Source organism: Papio anubis, chromosome 1, assembly GCF_008728515.1.
Source record: "Papio anubis isolate 15944 chromosome 1, Panubis1.0, whole genome shotgun sequence".
NCBI lineage: Eukaryota > Metazoa > Chordata > Mammalia > Primates > Cercopithecidae > Papio > Papio anubis.
In genome coordinates, this window is record NC_044976.1 from 23,318,275 (window position 1) to 23,337,736 (window position 19,462).

Genomic DNA, 19,462 nt, shown 5'->3' on the forward strand with positions numbered 1-19,462 from the left:
ATCTATGAAATGAGGAGGGGAACTCTCTGCCTCCCGGCTCTGACATGCTCTTGGACTGATTCACTATTCCTTGTTCTTGTGACTTCTCAAGGCAAGACCAGAGTCCCACTCCCAGCCCCAGGCCCAAGATTCCCATCCCCACTGTGTCCAGGGGCTCCAGGAGGTGCTATTTCAAGGCAGATGACAAAGACCTGGGCTGTAGATCCACTGAGGGCTAAAGGCAATCTTCCCTCCCTCCCTCCCTCCCTTCCTTCCTTCTCTTTTCTTCCACCAGGCAAGGTAGGGAATTACTCGCTGAATCTCAGGGCTGGCCCAGGGACTGAAGCTCAGAGGAGGACAGGGCTCCCCAGTGGCTGCAGGTGTCCCAGCAATGACTCCTAGCAGAGGGCGTATTTGGGTTCAGTCTGGAAGACTGGGTGAGATTCCCAAACTACAGGGGTTGGGGACACACTCTGGGTGGCAGATTTGAGGAAGGGTCTGCAGATGAGGCATCCCCAGGAGATGGCAATAAGAGCTGGTGTTGGGGCTGCTCCACTGAACCCAGAGCCCAGGCCTCAGTTTCCCCACCTATGGAGGAATCCAGACTGGCTCAGTGGCAAGGCTCGGGTCAGAGGCCGCCACTCGCCTCCTGCCTCTCACAGCCCACTGGAAGGTCAGGTTTTCAGGCTCTGCTTATCCGTCGCCTGGCCTCCTCCCCCCAGGTAACCGAGGGAGCCTCCTCTTTGATGCGGCCACCTCCAGGCCCAGGCGTCAATGAGCCCTCTATATGACCAGTGGGGCTGCGGGGGCCTCCGGCCGGCCAGAGTGGGTGCGGTAAGGCCTGGACACACAGTCCCGCTGTGTGGGGCCGGCTCATGCCTGCCTGGACCCTGTGGGCAGTGGGGGGCTCCCAGGAATGCTTTTCCAGCCTGGGGGGTGCTTTGGACAGGCAGGGTGGTCTGAGGAGACGGGTGTGTGCAGGGCAGCCTCAGAAGCCGCCGTCAAAGGGACCTAGTAGACGTGGCGCCAGGCAAGCGCCATAGTGGGCACGGAAGGGCTAGCGGTCAGTCCGTTCCTCTCCCAGGGATGGCGGGGAGGGGGAGGCCCCATGGACACATGTGCTCAGGGTGACCAGCTGTCCAGGGTTGCCTGAGATGAAGGGGTTTCCTGGGACGTGGGGCTTTCAGTGCTAAAACAGAGAGTCCCCTGTTATTGGAACTTCCTGGACCTTCGGAAAGGATACGGTGACTGACCTCTCTGGTCTGGGCAGCCTCCTCCCTGTCCGGTGACCTCTGAGTCAGACCATCTCAGCCAGACCTGCCCACGGCCATTTTGTCCACCCCCTGCCTCCACACAGACCCACCTCATACCCGAGAGTCCACTTTCCATTTCTCTTCAGGGGAGGAGCTGCCGGCCAACTCCAACCACTGCTGGGGGGAACCACACCATGCTCCCAGCCCTCCCCGTGGCTCCCAAGCCAGCTCATTCTTTCCTGCGTCCACACCTTTGCCCAGGACCTTCCTTCTGCCTGGAACATGCTTTCCCTGTCTTTGTTACCTCTTCACCCTTAGGGACCCAGTTTCCAAGTCACCCCTCCAGAGGACTTGTTCTGTCTTCCACAAGGCTGGGCTAGTACCCCTCTTTGAACTCACATCCCTGGTTCTTCTCCAGTAAAACCTTTATCATGCTCCAGGCCCAGGGCAATTTTCTGTTGACCCATCTTTTTCTCCACCTGATGGTGAGCTCTTAGGATGGAGATCCTGACCCAGTCTCTCCCAAGCTCCCAGTACAAGGCCATGCTCATGGTGTTCAACAAATGGAAAACGCTTATTGAGTAACTACTCTGTGCCAGGCATCACGCTCCTTTAATTCTCTCCGTAGCTCTGCAAGGTTGGTGTAACCCCTACAGATGAGGAAACCAGAGAAAGAGAAGCAAAGTCACTCACACAGGTGACGGCAGAGAGCAGAGGGCAGAGTCAGGACTTGGATCTGGAGAGCCTGGCTCTGAAGCCCGAGCTGGAATCTTGATAGTCTACACCGCAATAAGTTTTCGGGAAATGACTGACTGAACGGATGAACACCTTTGCCCCCTGAGTCCCCTTAAAGCCTACATGTGGCAGTTTGGGCCCATTTCCTCGGCTTCCCTCCCTGGAGGGGCGCCCAACTCCAGTGTCCCGGGTGAGCGTTTGCCTGTGGGGCTGTGAGTGAGGGTTCAGCAAAGGTGACCTGGTGTGAGGGGGTGCCCCAGGGGGTGCAGAGGAGGGCCTCGTGAGGCAGATTCAGAATGAAGGTGTGGCCCCCAACGGAGCTGTGCATGGGCACTCAGGGGTCCTCAGGGCCATTGGCCCATAATTGTCAGATGGGGAAACTGAGGCCCAGACAGAGGAAGGGACTTGTCCCTAGTCACACAGAGTGTCTGGATTACAGCTCTTAGGTCTCAGCTTCCCCATTTGTCACACAGGGGAAATAAATCCCCCTTGTCCTGCCTGGGAGTAGACCCCAGGGGGCCCCTGTGCACTCTCACACCTTCCATTCCAGCTTCTAGAATTCCACCATCCATGCACCAGCCTTGAGAGTAAACATTGCCTTCTTCTCACCTCCTGCTCGTGTCTCTACTGCAGGATGGGAACCAAATGCCTCTCTACCCTTCTCCCACACCCCTTCTCTCCACAGTGAACTGAGGGAAGTTTCGTATCACTTAGCACAAAATGAATACCCCTACTCTTTTAAGTCAGAGAAACCGAGAGGAGAGGGCTTGGCGGGAGTCGCGGGAATGTCGTGCACAAGCAGTCGGACTCTTCAGGGGTCTGGAACTCTCCCTTGCTGCCTCGAAAGCCCCTGTGCAGACGGTGGCACTGGCTGAGTACAGGTGCCTGAAGGCAGGGGCATGGAGGGGATGCTTCATTCTCAGCCTGTTTTTGCCAGTGAAGACAAAAGGGAAGTCATCTTCCATTGGCCTATGGGGCAATTGAGGTAGTAGGAGCTTGGTGATAATTCTAGGGACCACCCTGGGTTGTCAGGTGGGGGAGACAGAGACACGTAGGAGGCACCAAATGCAACTCACTCGTGCCCTTTGACTGATGAGAGAACAGGGACCCACAGATGCCAAGTGGCTCAGACGCAGTCCCACAGCACACGGGCGGCAGAGCCAGGTGGGGGACTGGGCTCCCCTGGCAGCAGTCCCCAGGCCTGCCTGAGAGGCACATCAGAATCGCTTTGGGGGATTTTCAAAACCACACCTGCCCAGGCCCAAACCCTAAAGATTCTGATTCCGCAGTCTGAGGTAGGAGCGGGGACTCCTCCGCAGCCTGAGGTGGGAATGGGGACTCCTCTGCAGCCTGAGGTAGGAACTGGGAATTGGGTGTTTAAAACTCTCTCGGGGTGGTGATCTCAGAAAACCCGCTGGCTCCATCACACTTTGCTCGGGGACTGAGGTGGGATGGCATTTGGCGGGTGCAGGTAGGAGGAAGAGGAGGCAGTGGGGGGTGAAGGGAGACCCTTCCCCTTCTGTTAAAAGCCTATGGACGAGAGGACAGCCCGATAAGATTCTGAGAACGTGAGACCCGGATGGACCTGGAGTTTTTGTCTGGCATGTAATTTAGGGGATCTGTGACGCTGGGCCAGAGATAACGGTGTCTTTCCTTTTCCCGGCCTCTAGCTGAAATTTAGCGTCGTATTCCACGGCGATTTTCCACCAGTGGAAATCACAGGTGCTCTCTGGTCTCACAGGGCTGTCAGGGATGACCTGAAATATTGCTCATGCTCATCACAACTGCATGGCCCACTGCGGGGTCTTGTCACTCAGTGAGTTCTTGAAGAGGCACAGAGCGAGTCACTCACTATGTCACCAGCTTGCTTTCTGAGTTTGACAACGGTATTTCTGTCGCTTTCTTTTCCTTTGTAATCCTTTGGATTTTGTCTTATGCGTTTAAAAACGCAACTCCGAGGAGGAAGCTGAAGGTTCCCTGAGACTGCCAAGGGTCGGTGGCCCAGAGCAAGTTAGGGGCCCTGAAGGGGCAGCATGGGGTTGGCGCCCTGCAGATAGGACCCTGGGGCTGGGTGTCTTTGAGGAAGGAATTGGCAGCTGGAGCCCTGTGAGCCTCCAGGGATGGGATTTGGGAGACAGGCCCCCACGGCGAGCACGTCGTGAGCAGAACTGGACAGGAGAGAGAAGGTTGAAGAGGGGAGACAGGTCTCCATGAAAGCACAGGGAAGGCCCTTGAACCCCGACCCCAGACTCCAAGCCTCCCCACAGACCCCAGCCTACGAGGTGCCTTCTGTACCGCTGCTGGCCAGGATCAGCCCATTCTGCCTGGTGGCCTCCTGTCTCTGGGCACATACATGACATGTTGGGCCAAAGCCACCTCTCCCTTTGTGCCCTTCGTGCTACGGCCAGCCACCTCCCAGGTTCCAAGGATCAGGACCCAGCCCAGACCGACCGGGGCTCTAGCCCTGTCTCCCAAGGTTTCTTTGTTTTAAACCCTACATTTCTCCATCTTGCGCACGGAAGGAGAAATACAGATTACAAAGACCCGGCAAATGGATTTTATAAACTCTTATTTTCTTGCCACAGAACTGCCTTTAATTAGCTCCAAGGACTACAAAGGGAACAACGTTATAATAGCAGCAACTCTGAGGAAGCAGCCGCGGCTCTCGGCTCTCAGACCCGGGGCTGCCTGTTGTCATTGGCCAAAGCTAGGTTTGATGGGAGTGCCCCCACTTCAGGGCACAGCAGGCCCCCTTCTCTCCCTGACTCAGTCCCCATCGGCAGCAGCACAGCCTTTCTCAGCCTCACCAGGGAAGAGGAACAGGCCCCGCTCTCGGACAAGCCTTCCCAGAAGCCTACGGACTCAAACACCCAAACGTGCCTGGGTCCCTGCCCCGAGCCTGCCGCCCAGGCACCAGCCCTGAATCACTCGGTCAACCAGCGACAGCGCAGGCCGATGGGCAGGAGGGCAGGCAGGCAGGCAAGCAGACCCACTTCTGCCTCTCTGCTGACTGCCTCGGCTGAGGAAAGGCAGCACCAGCCCCCAACCCTGAAGTTCTAAATCTCATGCAGCCCCTCTATTCTGGAGGCGAACCGGTCCGCAAGAACCATCCGAAGGCACTGCCCTTATACACAGTCCACCCTCGGCTCAGACAATGAGAATTCTACAAGCAGAGGGGACTCTATTTGGGGCACAGAGGGGTTAAGTAACTCCCCTCCTAAGGTCTCTCAGCAAGGAAGCCACTGAGCCGTGGGACTTGAGCTCAGGGACTCTTGATCCCCAGTCTCAGGTGTCACAGCCCCTTCTGGGCTCCTGCTGGGGACGAGGAAGGCAGCAGGGGGTGTCTGAGGCCAGGGTGCATCAGCCCTAAATGCGAGACAGAGGCAGGAGAAGTCTCCCCATTAGTCCCAGCCCCATTAGAGGCTCCAGGTTGGGGATCCCAGACTCCCTGTCCTTGCTGGGAGACACAATCCAGAACTATGCGTCCCCGCAGCCACCAAAAAAGGCAAAACCTGCCCAGAAACACTTTTTCCTCTTCCATGGCCAAATCCACGAACTTTCTCAAGTTCTGTCCCCCAGCCCCGTGCGGGTCCAGCTTCAGTGCAACCCAGCTCTGCGCAGTTTTCTACAAAAGCCTGTGGCTTCCTTCTCCTCCCTTTGTTTCTGATACCCCAGGAGTTACACGCAAAATGTGGGCGGTGGTCTTAAGGAAGACCCCTGGATCCCACAGCTCTCCCCAGAAGCTGCCAGCAGTGACCTCCTGAGCCCAGGTGGGGAGTCCCAGGCAGGACAGGGGCTGGGGCTGCAGGCCTAGGGGCCCCGTTAGCGAAGCAGGAAGCCAAGGGTCCCTGAGAGTTCCCCTTGGCCCCTCTGAGGGCTGCACTTTGAGGTCTTGAGGTCTTGGAGTATCCATCGCCTCCCCCGCTTACTGTCTCCACCAGCGGAGGATAAAAGTGCCACAGCGATGTTCCACGCCAAGAGACCACAGAGGCCACCAACCCCTCTTCCCACCTCAGGCTTTCACAGGCCAGCAGATTTAGGCAGTGCGCTTGAGGGCAGCCAGGGCGGTCGGTGGAGGGACGTGGTCCGGGGCCTGGCCACAGCTCCCCACCCACGGCCCTGGGCAATCGTTACTCACCGCGGATGAAGGTCGGCGAGTAGGTCGGGAAGGAGTCGAAGATGCTGTTCGATGCCATGCCCCGCTCTGAAGAAGGCGAGAATTTTCAGCCCTTCGGGGGTTGAGTTGGGATTCGCTTGGTTGGCTGTTGTTTTATTTTTTTCCCCCAGCTACTTTTGAAAATAAAAAGGGGGGGGTGTTGCTTTTTGTTGTTTTTTTGTTTTGTTTTGTCTCTTTTCCCCCCCTGCTGCTACGAAAAAGAAAAAAGGAAAGAACGCGAGAGTGTGTGTGAGTGAGAGAGAAAAAAAATCCCCAAGGAAAGTAAGTTTCTGTTTGTACCCAAGAATTTGGATTCCCGGTCCCACAGGAATGTCTAGCCACAAATTCTCAACAGAAGCGAATGCAGAGTGTATCATTAGATGGCGGGAAGGGGCTTTCGGCAGCCAGGGTGGAAGAGCTCCGAGGCTGACAGAGCAGAGCAGGCCCCTCCAGTGCCACAGGGAATGAATGAATGAGGCTTACCCTTGACAGAGCCCAGGCTGCGGTGGGTACGAGGGCGGCCGGGGGTGGGGAGCACCAGGAGCCAACCAGCTCCCGCGCAGGGCCCTGGAGGCGGCGAGGGCCTGGCCTTGTGGTTCTGTGGTTGAGGGACCAGGCCTTCCCAGTGTCAACCCAACCTCAGCTCACAGGATGCGAGGAGCCTGCTCACGGCCTGGGCTCATTGGCTGGGCCGCGGTCACCTGGGCTGTGATGTCACGGCCTTTTAGAAGATCTTGTGGCTGCCTCTCTTTTTGGAAAAGAAAAAAAAAAAAGAAAGAAAGAAAAAAAGAAAGAAAGAGAGAAAGAAAAGTGATGGCTTTTATTTGTGGAGCTGGCCTCAGCACGCGGCCCAAGAAACAGAACTGAAAGCAGTTGGAGTGGGCGTGGCTGGGAGGGTGGTTTGGCTCCTGGGTGGGAGACTCCTTCTTAATTAAGGCCAGCATTGGCCTGGGCGGGCTGGGATCCCCGCGGGCCCCTCACCAAGTGCCCGGAGCCCGGATCCACCAGCGGCCGGAGAGCTCCCTGCCATGCCGCCTCGCCCCTGGGCTGCGGCTGACTCCCTGCCATTATCCACCACTATTGTTGCCAGGGACAGGTGTCCACATGTGTGGCTGGGTGGCACCTCTGGGGCTTTTATGGGAGCTGGGACTAAGTACAATGGGAAACACATGAAGTGGCATTGCCAGCACTCACGCCTGGCCTTGGCCTGCCCACCGAGAAGGGCCTTCCTGGTGAGACCTGGTGGCCTGGCCGCACTGGGAGGCCGTCTATAGGGCTGGGGGCTGAGGCCCCAGCATGTCATTCAGGGCTCTTGGCTCTTATTGCCCCCACCTGCACATCCCCTTGGGGGTCTCTGCCCCAGCCTGATGCTTGGGAGCTTTCCTGCCTCCGGGCCTTCGGTCATGCTGTTCCCCTCACCTGAAGCGCCCATTGTATCCTCATGTCCTTGAGGAGTCAAGGCCCGGAGAGGTTCAAAAGTAGAAAAGTCATGAAGATGATTGAATCCTACACTTGCATGTTCCCCGAAGTCATGTCAGGATGGGAGAGAGGGTGGAGAGTGGGGGAAAGGTGGCGGCTTTTACCATTTCCCTTGTAAGCTCTACTCTCCCATTGCACAGGCCAGGCTGCGAGGCCCAGGGTGGTGACGCCAGCTTGTCTAAGGTCACGTGGTATTCTGGGATGTGATTGGAACTTCAGCCTCTGACTCACCAGCCCTGACCTTGGGCATGACACCAGAGTGCCCTTCCATGCCCTTTAAATGAAGACTTCGGAAAGTCCCTCTGCAGCCCGTCCATCACCTCCTGGCCTGTCCCAGGGAGCCCAGGCTTGGGGCTAGACCCTAGCACCAGTCTCAGACTCACAGTGGACTCTGTAGGCCCTCAGGGGTGGGGGTGGGGAAGTCCCTGGAGGAGGATGGGCTGGTCCAAGGTCCCAAAGAGACTTGTTTCCGCCCAGGGCACAGGTGCACAAGATGGCCTCGGAAACGCTCACTCTGAGCCTCATCTCGAGCCTCATGAAGATTCAGTCTTCTGTCCCTGAATGGTGAGTCGATTGGTGTTGAGGGTGGGGGTGGTGGGGACAAGAGTTCTAGCTTGGCCAGAGAGGAAGCAGGTTTACGGTGACAGCCACAGAGCTCTGGAGTCAGATTTGGTTTCCAGCCCCAGTTCTGCTGAATCTGAGCGGCCAGAACTTGGGGCAAGTCACTTCCTTTCTCTGGACCTCAGTTTTTTTCCCTGTAAAATGGGGATAACACCTTCTTTGAAGGGACAGGCACGGAGTGAGGGCATCATAAACATTGGTTTCCTTGGCTGAGCCTCCATGACGCGATTTGGGCTCCGTTATGAGTCAGCTCAAGTAAGGAGCTATGACAGTCATGCGGGGGGGAGGCTGCCCCGCCCCCGCCCTGTGTCGTAAACTCATCAGCTGGCCAGCCTGCATGGGACCATCGGGGGTCAGTGGCACGGGGGGAACTTGCCAAGGGGCCTTGACCTCCTGGTTGAATCTGATGCCTTTTGGAGTCAGCCATGTGTGAAATAGATTGGAGAAGGAATGCTGGGAAGACTCCCCTTACAGAGAAGCCGAAACTGCAGCCCCCAGAGGAGCAGAGACTCATCCAAGTTCACCCAATGAGTCAGTGGAACCCAAGCCCCTGCTTCCCAGCCCAGGAGCTGTTTCCACTCCACCAACACCGCCTCCAGTTTCAAACATACCACCCTATGTGCTTTGCTGTTTTTTCCACACCTAAGAGTGGGCCCCCCTAAGCCCCTTTAACTTGATCACCCTGAGGGGCTTCCCCATCCCTGGGAACCTGAGTCCAGGCCCAGGAATGGGAGGGAATTCAAGAGGCTGTGCAGGGCCTAGTGACGCATCTGTGCATGGAGTAGTTCAATGCATTCTCGGGGCAATGTGGCAAATGACAGCCAAGCTTGGTCCTTGCCAAGGATCATCCTTGCCAGGATCATAAGGGGTTTATCATCTCTACATGCCCCCTGATAAGCGTGTGCTAAGCTTTAAACAGCCCTGGGGAAGCAGAAAAGACAAGGAGGCTGAAACCAGCCATACCTGAAGCCTGCTTTGTTTCTTATGAACTGTGAGATCCTGGGCAAGAGGCTTTACTCTTCTGAGCCTTGGTTTCCTAGCCTGTGAAATGGGGCCAACGGTAGTGCCCACCTCCCAAAATCATAAAGAGGATTCAATGAGAAAATAATTGTGAGTGTGCTTGGCACATAGTAGGTGCTCAATTTCCAGGGACTCCCTTCCCTTGAAATTCTGATTGTGCATTCCCCTGCCATGCAGTGGGCAGCCAGGCTTCCTCTTGCTCTCCACTGAAAAAAACTTAAATCGGGTTAATAAAAAATGTGGTTGAAGAAGGGAATCATAAAAATAGTATCTTAAACCCTTCTTTTAGCTTTAAACTTATAAGTGTGCATTAAATGGTCTTCCTCTTGTTCTTCTAGCTTAACAATTTCCAGTTTGGGTTTCTCTTTTCTTTTCTTTTCTTTTCTTCTTTTCTTTTTTTTTTAGAGACAGGGTCTTGCTTCTGTTGCCCAGGCTGGAGTGCAGTGGTGCAATCATAGCTCACTGTAACCTTGAGCTCCTGGGCTCAAGCAATCTTCCTGCTTCAGCCTCCCAAGTAGCTAGGATTACAGGTGTGCACCACCACGCCCAGCTAATTTAAATTTTTTTTCTGTAGAGACAGGGTCTCACTATGTTGTTCAGGCTGGTCTCGAACTCCTGACTTCAGGTGATCCTCTTGCCTCAGCCTCTCAAAGTGCTGGGATTACAAGTGTGAGCCCCCATGCCTGGCATAGTTTTGATTTATTTAAAGTGGAACATGAATGTAAAGACGCTAAGGAAGGAATGAGCATGTGGCGTCATCTAGATTTTACTATTTCTTCCCATCCTTTACAATGTCCCATCCATACCAAATTCAATTTATTTTTTAGCAACTTGCCTTCATTAAGTCTTCCCAGTTTTCATAGAAATAGAGGCTCCTGTTTGGCATCACACGATTGACCTCATGGTATTATCATTAATCAGAGTCCAACCAGGAAAACAGGAGCCACATTGAGTCCTGGAAGTTAATTCAGGGAGTGTTAGCAACACAGGTGAGGGACAAGCTGAGAAGCCAAACAGAGACAGTGAGGAGTCCCAGTGTGAGTCCCAGTGCCGCCCTTTGGGTAAGAGGGACACGGAGAGAGGCGGGGTTACCAGGGCCCCCAGCAGAAGCAGGAACTTAGTGGGCCAGTACAGCATTTGCTAGAGTCACAGGAGAGACTTAGCCACATGGAGACATCACCTGAGACAAAGAATAGAGGGAGAAACACCCCAGCTTCTCCCTTGCTTTCATTTTTCATCTCCCCTTAGTGTCTCCCATTGGTTGAAGGTAGCGGGAACCAGCTGGCCAAGAAGCTTGGGGAATGCAGCCCGTGCCATCAAACCCTTGTGTGACAGAGCCAAACAGGGGAATGGGCAGCGCTGATCTGTGGGCAAACTGGCCCAGGACTGGCATAATCTCCAGTGACATTGTGTAGCCATGCAAACCCAGCTGGCACCAACCGGTTGGGACGCATTCCAACTCACATCTGGTAAGCTGACAGTTCAGTGGCTGGTGGGAGGAGATGTGGCATTCCAGAGAAGGGCCTGCCAGCTGAGGGCATCCATTGGCATTTTATACGAGAAGTACAGGTGAATCCTGGGAGATACCCGGGGGGTCAATGAAGAAGGCATCTTCTGTGAATGGTGATGATATTCATTTCCCTAACCTGCGTGCAGGGCTGACCTACGTCACCACGAAGAGCACTGGATGCAGACCCTGCCTCTGAATGTTATGGTTATGGTTACGATGACAGCACACCCCGAACCACCAGATCCTCCCAACAACCTGCAGGACAGGTGTGGCCCTCCTCACTTTTCAGAGGAGGAAAAGACTAATCCAGGGATTAACCCCAAGATTTAGCCTCCAGGAGTCAGCCCGGTCAGCTTGGACTGGGCAGGTAGCAGATTTGAGGTGGACACTGGCCTTGGAGTTCAAATTCTGGCCTTTCATCAGCAGATCCTGGTGTGAGCCCAGGGAAGCTGCTGGAGCGATATCTGCTGCGGGCTGGGGGTGGGGGTGGGGCACTTCACTTTCAAGGGCTAGCACAGGGACACTAAGATGCTGACACTCAGCCAAATCAGCCCCTCCTCGGGGGTAGAGAATGGGGCCTGCAGGGCCATGTAACCCACCCCGGACCAGGACACCCAGACCAAGCCAAGGGATCATCAGCTGAGGACCTACCATGTGGGGTTTACATGCTAAAAGCTTTAGGCATGGTCCCTCCAGGGGTGGGCTCTGAGGACAGGGCACCACACGCCTAAGCGGTCTGACAGTCAGTCTCTGGGGGAGAGCCGGAGAGGTGAAGAGACCTGCCCAAGGCCTCCCAGCTTGCCAGTGGAGGAAGCAGGATTCAAACCCAGCCCACCCTCCGCTTCTCTTTCCTGTTGTTTTGAGAAACTGTTCTCGGCGCCCCCTTCAGAAAGAGAACCACCTGTCCTCACCTCCTGCCTCAGGCCCTGCTCTTGGCCGAGCCTCGAGCTGCCACTTCATACAGCTGCTTCAGTGTCTCTTGTGCCACAGGGGTGGTGGCACCAAGGACAACCTAAGGACTGTCTCCACCCGCAGCGTCTTCCTCACCAGGGACCCCAAGAGCTCCACCTGCTGCCTCTCCTCCTGCCTGAAGTTCCCTCAGTGCATGTTCGGGTTTGAATACGTTTCAGTGAGAAGTCCTGTGTTTAAGAGGCAGATGGAATTGGGAGAAGGAGCAGCATCGCCCCAGGGAGATTAGCTGACCGAGTAGGGAGAGTGCAGGCTGGGATGCATCCTGCTCCCCCAGGAATGGGCTCACAGCCTCCTTCTGCCCAGTGTCATCTTTGCTTAAATAATGATCAGTGATGCTCCTCTCACCCCACAGCCACCTATGCACAAATGCCTCCTACGGGAGTTTCCAGAGCAAGCTGTTTGGGAGGTAGACAGGGTGGAGATGACTCTCCCCAGCGTCCAGCCCCGGAACTGAGGCTTACCGGGAACAGGCCTCACACACGGTCACACAGTGAGTCAGAAGGATTCACCCGCAGGTCTGCTGCAGCCACATCCCGTCGTGTCCCCAAGATACCCCTCCACTCCCTGTTTCTCCCTGAAGTCCCTTCCAGGGGGGTGGAGGTGCTGGGGCTATAGAGTCGAATGGATGAGCCAGGTTTAGATCCCAGCTCTGGCACCGCCTAAGGGTGTGCTAGTGTTCGGGGCTATCAGAACCTCACTGTTCTCACCTGCAAAGTAGGAAAAATAAGCCCCTGTCATCTCCCAGGGACCTCCTGGGAAGAGCATGCAGTGGGCACTCGGCCAGGGTGAGGTCGTGTCTCTGTGTGTGTAGGGGTGTGTGGCCAGGCTTGTGTATGAAGATGTATGGAAACCTGTAAAGGGAGTGTGTGAACTAATGTGGTGTCATTTGTATAAGGGTGTGGCAGGCAATGAGTAATGAAGATTAATGGAACATGCGCGATAGTAATAAAGGGTGTGGTAATAAGATAAATTAAGTGGTTAATGTGAAGCGTGAATGGTAATGGCAATAAAGTGTGAAAGCAATAGATAAATGCAGTAAAGTGAAAGGCAATAATGAACGGCGCGTCAATCGTCTGCAGTAAAGTGTAATAAAAACTTAATAATGTAGAAAAATTAATAATGGAATTATCACGTTGTAATAAAATTAATGAAAGGCACAATGTGTAAAGATAATACATAAGTGTAAAGTGTGTGTGAAACTTAATGAATATTAATGTCAGAGTACAGGAGTGTGTGTGAAGTTTAATGTGTGAATAATAGGTAATGTGTCTCAGGTCATTTATTTTTATGTTTCTCATAGAGTGTGAAGTAATGAAGTGTCATGTAAGAGTGTAGGTTTTAATGTGTGGGTGTGTAATGAGAGTGTAAATGTATGTGTGTGTAATGTGTCCATGTACACATGCATGTAGGAGAGGACAGGGCAGAGGTGGGTGGTGGAAGGGGGCATGTGTCTGACTCACCACTTTGCCAGGATCTTAGTGTCCCCCAGCAGATTCCTGCCCTCCCACTCACTTCCTCCAAGGTCTGCTGTGAGGGGCACTGAGCTCTCGTGGTTTCTGGAGGCCGACCCCAGCCAAGGGCTGCCTGAACCTGGGTACCAGACTGCAGGATGAGGTGCTGGAGAAGTCACTGGGTGCGACCTCCCTGAGATGCTGTTCAGCTCAGGGGCCTCTCTCGTGTTCTTTGAGACCTGGAGTCTTGCCCATAAGATGCTTCCCTCCCTCAGAGTTCCAGGACCCTCAGAAGAATAAGAAAGATCCCAAACTACAGCCCTTTTGGCTCATAAAATGATCTTTCTCTGGGTCTTTGGGTGGAATAATCTATTTTTAGCATCAAAAGGTTCTGCCATGGGCTTAGACCTGGTAAGGGAAGGGCTTTGTGTGACCACAGCGTGGCTCAGAGGCAGGCACTCCTCAGCCGGGATGGGGCAGGAGGGCGCAAGGAAGGGAGCCCCACCCTCAGGGCAGGCAGAGTGGGGAGAGAGCCACCGAGAGCCCCACTCTCTGGATGCCTGGCCCGGGGCTCCTTCCCATCCCATTCAGTGAGCATCTGTTTGGGGCCAGGCCTTGTGCCCTCACCGTTTCCTCTTAGTGCATTCTCGCTACAAACCTAGTAGTAATAACTAACAATAATCACAAGCTAGCACTTCACTTCTTTAGCACCTACCACGTACTAGGGACTCTTCTAAGAACCTTGCATAAATCAACTTAATTCATTTAACAGATAAGAAGACTGAGGTTCAGAGAGGTCAAATCACTTGCCCAAGTCCAGCTTAGCAGGGACAGAGCCGAGATTTGAACCCAGACAGTCTCTATTATTATTATTAGTCCCATTGACAGCAGAGGAAGCAAAGGCTTGGAGAAACTGAAGGATTTGCTCAAAATAACCTAAAACAAACGTCTAATCAGGATCGTGACAGGGCTGTCAGACCCACAGCCCTCTGAGCTCTCTCCCATCTCCCAGAGCCCCCTGAGCTCTCTTCCATCTCCCAGAGCCCCCTGAGCTCTCTCCCATCTCCCAGAGCCCTTTGAGGTCTCTCCAATCTCCCAGAGCCCTCTCAGCTCACTCCGATCTCCCAGAGCACTCTGAGCGCACTCCCATCTCCCAGAGCCCTCTGAGCTCACTCCCATCTCCCAGAACCCTCTGAGCGCTCTCTGATCTCCCAGAACGCTCTGAGCGCACTCCCAGAACCCTCTGAGCGCACTCCCATCTCCCATAGCCCTCTGAGCACACTCCCATCTCCCAGAACCCTCTGAGCTCACTCCCATCTCCCAGAGCCGTCTAAGTGCTCTCCTATCTCCCAGAACCCTCTGAGCGCACTCCCATCTCCCAGAGCCCTCTGAGCACTGTCCAATCTCCCAGAACCCTCCGAGCTCACTCCCATCTCCCAGAGCCCTCTGAGCGCTCTCCGATCTCCCAGAACCCTCTGAGCTCACTCCCATCTCCCAGAGCCCTCTGAGCGCACTCCCATCTCCCAGAGCCCTCTGAGCGCTCTCCGATCTCCAGGCTTCCATGGCGTGGTGCCTATAACCTCTACTGATTCTCTTAACAAATGAGGCATGTGTATGTGTGGAGGGAAAGTCCTTCTATCTTGCCCTCCCTCATATTACTGAGAAGGAAACTGAGGCCCAGAGAGGAAAAGGGCCTTGCCTGGGCTTGCATAGATAGGAAGTGGTGGATTCGATGTCTGAATTCTGCTGGAATTCCCAAAGCCTTTGCTAGAAGCTGACATATCAACCCGCAGCTCCCATGCCACTCCCAGTCCCTACTGCTTTTCTTGAGGGATTGGGTCCCAGGAAATGTCAGGATTGGGTTGTAATTTTAAAAAATAATTTGATCTTCAGGGTTTTTCCTCCCTTCTATCTCACTCTTTTTCTTTCTCTTTCAACAATAATGACCCTGTTTGCAGGGGTGTGCTGGCCAGCAAATTCGCTGACCCAGGCAAAAGGAGGGGGGATGTCATTATGTGGTTGGGAAATGGTGGGGCATTTTGTATGCCACCGACTTAGCATCCCAGGAATTCCAGCAGCCCTCAAGGAAATGACAGAATGAGTTCCCATCCAGGATTGTGGCTTCCCGTCTCTCTCTGTGTGCATTTTCCTGACATTAAACTAGGATGCTTTGAGCATCTGCACATAAGAGCGTGTGGGAAGAGGAGCTGCCTGGTGTGAGGAGAGAGCCCTGGCCAATGAGGTTACAGGCTGAGGCTGACACTTGGAAGACTCAGGCTCAGAGAGGGGTAGGAACTTGTCCTGGGCCACACAGCTAAGGCCAAGATCTGCATCACCCGACTCAGTCCAGTTCTCTTTCTACAATGTCAGGTTCTGGGAGTAACCTGCTGTGTGCACACAGAAAAGTTCTTTTCTCTCTCTGCATCATTTTCCTCATCTGGGAAAGGAGAACTGAGATCGGTGTCTTAGTTTGAGTTCCCCCACAGGCAGACCCTGAGTCTAAACAGTTTATCTGGGGGGTGATCCCAGGAAGCAGGGGTCAGGGAGGGGGGCAAGTGATGAGTGACACAGGGAAGGGAAGGCAGCCCATACAGGGTGCAGGATGGGGTGGCTCACCCTCCTGGATATCTGGAGCTCAACCCCACCAGGGATGCTCAGAGGGACTGTGTGGAGTGCAATACAGAGCTGCTCCTCTGGGGCGTGGGAGCTGGGGTATGTATCCACCAGCTCCCATGTCTCATTGGTCGAGGGTTGCTCTGGCAATAATGACTCTCGGCAATTCTTGCTACACCACTGAGCAAAGCTCACTCAAAGCCAGAAAACATCCTCAGGCCAACCTGTCCTTATGGGGAGCTGTTGGTTTAGGGCATATGATTTATCTTTTATCTTTTGAAATAAAAATTTAAAAATTAAATCAATTTTTAAAATAAATTATTTTAAAAAATTTTTTAAATTAAAAAAAGGAAAACTCTGGTTGCCCAGGCTGGAGTGCAGTGGTGCAATCTTGCCTCACTGCAGCTTTGGCCCCCTGGGCTCAGGCAATTCTCCCACCTTATCTTTCAGAATAGCTGGGACTATAGGCATGAGCCACCACACCTGGCTATTTTTTTTATTTTTATTTTTTGGTATTTTTAGTAGAGACAGGGTTTCGACATGTTGTACAGGCTGGTCTTGAACTCTTGGACTCAAGCAATCTACCCACCTCAGCCTCCCAAAGTGCTAGGATTACAGACATGAGCCACCATGCCCAGCCAGGGCATATGATTTCTAAGACGTCTCCCAGCTCTGACAGGTGAGGACTCATCATTTCACGTGCATCTTCATTAACATCCTAACTCAACCCTTCCGAGCTGCCCCGCCACCAAGAAAGTGATGTATTGGCACAGTAGATAGGGGACAAAATCACTCCCTCACCCCTGGCCCAGGGCCTGAAATTCTCCTACCCAAGCTTCAGCATGTGAGGCCTTGGTTTTTAAATAGTGTCCCTTGGAACCCTGGGAGGCAATGCTTCAGGGTGCCCCCAAGGATTAGGCTGGATGGGGGAAAGCGGACTCTGTCCGCTTCACCACTTTAACCAGAGAAACCTGCTTTGTCTATCTTTTCATTTGTATTTTAGCTTTCATTTTCTACCTCGAAGTTATACATGCTCATGGTTTAAAGAGTCAAATATTTCTAGAAGGCTGTCCTTCCCAGCCCCAGAGAAAAATCACTTTCAATTCTTTGAACTGTTTCTTTTAGTATTTCCTTGGTTTCTCTAAATAGCATGTTTCTCAAGCTCATTGTGATTTTTCCATTTTTGGCGTTATCTAATGACTTTCCACCATGGAGGAGGATTGGGCTGCTTTTCACCTGGCTCCCTCCTTACCAAGCACCTTTCCATCCTCACTGGATAGTTATAATTTTGTTTAGATTAACTGTTAGTATTTCTCTTTTCACAGCTGGGTAAATGCTTCCCACAGCTGAGCCATGTAGTATGCTCTGATTTCATTTCCTTCCTTGCATAGCTTTGTTTTCCCTAGAGTTTTTATTTGTTTAGTTTTTCATTGGCATGATTTTCTGTGTACTTACCACTAATACATCCCTACACTCTCTGCTAGCTGTCCAAATCTCCTATTAAGAAATTCATGGCTGAGTACAGTGCCTCATGCCTGTAATCCTAGCACTTTGGGAGGCTGAGGTGGGAGGATCACTTGAGTCCAGGAGTTCAAGCCCAGCTGGGCAACATGATGAAACCCTGTCTCTCCAAAAAAAAAAAAAAAAAAAAAAAATTAATAAAAATTAGCTGGGGGTGGTGGCACACACCTGTAGTTCCAACTACCCAGGAGGCTGAGGTGAGAAAATTGCTTGAGCCCAGGAGATTGAGGCTGCAGTGAGTGTAATAGCACCACTGTCCTCCAGCCTGGGTGACAGAAGCAGACAGATGGGAGGAAGGAAGGAAGGAAGCGAAAGGGAAAGGGAAAGGGAAAGGGGAAGGGAAAGGGAAAGGGAAAGGGAAAGGGAAAGGGAGGGAAGAAATTCAATAACTTCAGGTATTCTATCAGTTTCATCTTTTTCGAGTCCTCTCTCCTGGAATCCCCTAACTCGATCCAGTCTGTACCGATTGCTCTGAAGGAATCTGTCAACTTGGGAACTCCCTTCACTGTCATCCTGAGGTTCTCTTTGCCTTCTCTTACACTGAGCCCTCTGTTTTCTGGATCCTTTCTCTTTCTTGGTTTACTACCTTTTTTAATGGAGCATATCTTCTGTTAGCTTCCTGAGAAAGCACACATGAGAGGCAGATATATTTGGGAGTTTGTTGCATTTGATGTCTTTGGTCATACATCATAGATAGTTTGGCTGGGTATAGAAATTACAATTGAAATGATGTTTCTTCAGATTTTGAAGGTATTTCTGTATTGCTTTCTTGCTTCTTGTGCAGCTGTTGATAAGTCTAAAGACACAAATTCTTAATATCTGAAAATAGCCTACTTTTTCTTTCTTGAAGTTTTGAAGATATTCTCTTTGTCTCAAGTGTTCTGAAATCCCATAGTGAGATGCCTCCATGTAGTCCTGTCTTCTCCATTGTTCTGGACATTCAGTTAATCTTTTTGATCTGGATAATTATAGTGATCAGTCCTGGGTCATTTTCATAATTATTTCATTGTCATTTTCTCCCGTGCCTTTTCATTGTTCTCTCTTTTTTTAGATTCTGAAGAATTCTAAAATTCTTGTTCTTTCTTATTTTCTATCTCTTTGTATTTTTATAGTCTTTAGGTGGGGAGAGGGATGATATCTTAATTTTTTTCTTTGAATGCCTCTATCGAGTTTTTAATTTCTATTATAATAATTTGAATTTGTATTTTGTTTTCTAATGATTACGTTTCATACTACTTTTTCTTACTGCATAGATGGAGTCCCTTCTGTTACTTTCTAAGGATAGTGTTGATATAATTTTTAAAAATATTTCATCTGCCTGCATAGTCTGTTTTTTTCAAGTTACTTTTTTAAAATAAAATTGTCTATTTTGTCTTGTCTTTCTTGGTCGAGGTTTTCTTCATATGGCTGACAATTCTTTGCTATTTCACCTTATTTAATAACAAGGTACTAAACTCTGATCAGAAGCTCTGTGTAAATGTGTGGGACTGCCAGACTCTGGACTTTATAGAGGGAGTCTGGTTAGGTCATTTCCTTGGTGAGTATCTTTATAGCTTTCATTTTATTCTGCTTGGATTCCCTGGGGTAGACTCTTCTGATCTGTTTGGAAGGTACTGGACTGGCTATCAATGTTCTGGAGTGAAAAGACTGTAAAGATATATATGCCACATTCACTGGATCCTTCATTTCAGCAGAGTAGCCTTTGTCTTTTACATGGCTTGTCCCCTCCTATCCAGAGTCCCTCTGTTTTTCTTTTTTCAGAAAATAAACCTCAAGTATTCCACTGGGGTGGGGAGAAGACCTGGGGGTCTAACTGCTTTCTAAGCAGACTTTTACTGTTGTCAGACCCACCTTTACCTCCATTTCCGGATATATCTCTTGTGCTGCCAATCCCCAAGTCTTCAGAGGTTTTGCAGGGTAAGAGGCTGAGTGGCTTTCTGGCTTTCCCCACTGCTGTCTGTAGGGATTTAGGTCTCTCAGATCTGCCAAGTCCGTGGCTTCTCATGCCGTTGCTTTCCAGGTTCCTACGCTTTGTTGTTGTTATCTTTTCCCTGTTCTCTTTGACTTTGTAGGTTTATGCCTAAAACACCACCACCAAAAACAGTACTTTATAGAGAGGAAGCAGAGGTGAATGCATGCGTTCAAACCACAT

The 19,462-nt window shown here is 52.0% G+C and overlaps 1 protein-coding gene across 4 annotated transcripts in view; it reads right to left on the reverse strand.

Moving 5' to 3' along the window:
* RUNX3 (RUNX family transcription factor 3) overlaps window positions 1-6,741 on the reverse strand; it is a 65,345-nt gene extending 58,604 nt beyond the window's left edge. For 2 of the 4 annotated variants that reach the window (XM_021937613.2, XM_021937621.2), the window contains exon 1: window positions 6,106-6,597. In XM_021937613.2, coding sequence (XP_021793305.1) covers window positions 6,106-6,163 — 58 coding nt within the window. In that variant the 5' untranslated portion in view covers window positions 6,164-6,597. The other 2 variants (XM_009201920.4, XM_003891342.4) reach the window with 2 other exon arrangements.
* Between the last annotated feature and the right edge of the window lie 12,721 nt (window positions 6,742-19,462).